The sequence below is a fragment of the Salmo trutta genome, chromosome 36 (assembly GCF_901001165.1).
Source record: "Salmo trutta chromosome 36, fSalTru1.1, whole genome shotgun sequence".
Classification (NCBI taxonomy): Eukaryota; Metazoa; Chordata; class Actinopteri; order Salmoniformes; family Salmonidae; genus Salmo; species Salmo trutta.
Window position 1 is genome coordinate 9,838,712 of NC_042992.1, and position 2,500 is coordinate 9,841,211.

The following is a 2,500-nucleotide window of genomic DNA, read 5'->3' on the forward strand; positions in this document are numbered from 1 at the left end:
GCTCAGTCTGCTAAATGACTAAACTGTAAATATAAAATGTGTGTCCGTGTGCATTTTACCTCAGTTCTGTGAACAAGTGATCCACTGCCATCATCATTTATTCTGAAGATTTCCAAAAATGGATCTGATTTACTGAAGAAATCCTACAGAAAAACACAAACATCAGGTGTGATAATCAGCTCGATCAATTGTTTATTCCGCTAAGCAGTGGCGTAAAGTAACTGAGTAAAACATACTTTGAAGCACTTTTTTCTTAAATCGTTTTTTGGGGGGTATCTGTACTTAACTTTATTATTTATATTTTTCACAACTTTTCCACTACATTCCTGAAGAAAATATGTACTTTTTACTCCCATACATTTCCCCTAACACACAAAAGTACTCGTTACATTTCAAATGCTCAGGCACGACGGCAATATGGTCCAATTCACGCATCTATCAATATAATGGGTTGTCATCCTTATTGCCTCTGATCTGGCAGACTCACTAAGCACAAATACTGTTTGTAAATGATGTCTGAGTGTTGGAGTGTGGCCTTGGCTGCCCATAAATAAATTAAAAACAATAAAATTGTGCCATCTGGTTTGCTTAAAGATGGAATATGCAGAAATCGCTCTGCCATTTCCTGGATGCTCAAATTCTAATAGTTTGCCTAATTTCAGTTTATATGACAAAACAAGCAGTCATTTTGTAGAGAATCATTGTACCATCTAAACCTCTGTGAAAAAAACATTTTCCATAAGCAAAAAGATTGTATTTTCAGCTGTTTGAAGCTGGTGTACAAAACCAATGTAAAAGATGCAAAAACCAAACATAAGAAAGAGAAGCATAGAAATGGCTTACATAGAACATATTTTCCGCTTCTTAGACTTCCTTTTAATGAGAATGACAGATCTATAGCACACATTTCTATGTGAATTTGGTCAGGTTGCCCAAAAAGTTACATACTGTAGCATTATATACAGAGTTTGATGTATAGCATTTACTTTTTACTTTAACTTAAGTGTGACAGTTTAGTACTTTCCCATCGCTGTATAAGTACATTTAAAACCAGATACAGTGAGGGAAAAAAGTATTTGATCCCCTGCTGATTGTGTACGTTTGCCCACTGACAAAGAAATTATCAGTCCATAATTTTAATGGTAGGTTTATTTGAACAGTAAGAAACAGAATAACAACAACAAAAATTCAGAAAAACCCATGTCAAAATGTTATAAATTGATTTGCATTTTAATGAGGGAAATAAGTATTTGACCCCCTCTCAATCAGATTGATTTCTGGCTCCCAGGTGTCTTTTATACAGGTAACGAGCTGAGATTAGGAGCACACTCTTAAAGGGAGTGCTTCTAATCTCAGTTTGTTACCTGTAAAAAAGACACCTGTCCACAGAAGCAATCAATCAATCAGATTCCAAACTCTCCACCATGGCCAAGACCAAAGAGCTCTCCAAGGATGTCAGGGACTAGATTGTAGACCTACACAAGGCTGGAATGGGCTACAAGACCATCGCCAAGCAGCTTGGTGAGAAGGTGACAACAGTTGGTGCGATTATTCGCAAATGGAAGAAACACAAAAGAACTGTCAATCTCCCTCGGCCTGGGGCTCCATGCAAGATCTCACCTCGTGGAGTTGCAATGATCATGAGAATGGTGAGGAATCAGCCCAGATCTACACGGGAGGATCTTGTCAATGATCTCAAGGCAGCTGGGACAATAGTCACCAACAAAACAATTAGTAACACACTACGCCGTGAAGGACTGAAATCCTGCAGCGCCCGCAAGGTCCCCCTGCTCAAGAAAGCACAAATACATGCCCGTCTGAAGTTTGCCAATGAACATCTGAATGATTCAGAGGACAACTGGGTGAAAGTGTTGTGGTCAGATGAGACCAAAATGGAGCTCTTTGGCATCAACTCAACTCGCCGTGTTTGGAGGAGGAGGAACGCTGCCTATGACCCCAAGAACACCATCCCCACCGTCAAACATGGAGGTGGAAACATTATGCATTGGGGGGTGTTTTTCTGCTAAGGGGACAGGACAACTTCACCGCATCAAAGGGACGATGGACGGGGCCATGTACCGTCAAATCTTGGGTGAGAACCTCCTTCCCTCAGCCAGGGCATTGAAAATGGGTCGTGGATGGGTATTCCAGCATGACAATGACCCAAAACACATGGCCAAGGCAACAAAGGAGTGGCTCAAGAAGAAGCACATTATGGTCCTTGAGTGGCCTAGTCAGTCTCCAGACCTTAATCCCATAGAAAATCTGTGGAGGGAGCTGAAGGTTCGAGTTGCCAAACGTCAGCCTCAAAACCTTAATGACTTGGAGAAGATCTGCAAAGAGGAGTGGGAAACCTGGTGGCCAATCCAGAAACGTCTGACCTCTGTGATTGCCAACAAGGGTTTTGCCACCAAGTACTAAGTCATGTTTTGCAGAGGGGTTAAATACTTATTTCCCTCATTAACATTTTTGACATGTGTTTTTCTGGATTTTTTTGTTG

At 40.8% G+C, this 2,500-nt stretch overlaps 1 protein-coding gene across 1 annotated transcript in view; it reads right to left on the reverse strand.

Annotated features, from left to right (window-relative positions):
• Positions 1–2,500, reverse strand: part of LOC115175366 (copine-4) — a 26,643-nt gene that overhangs the window by 18,172 nt on the left and 5,971 nt on the right. Inside the window, exon 7 of the mRNA XM_029734589.1 lies at positions 60–143. Within this exon, the coding sequence (XP_029590449.1) occupies positions 60–143 (84 nt within the window). The remainder of the gene's footprint in view (positions 1–59; positions 144–2,500) is intronic.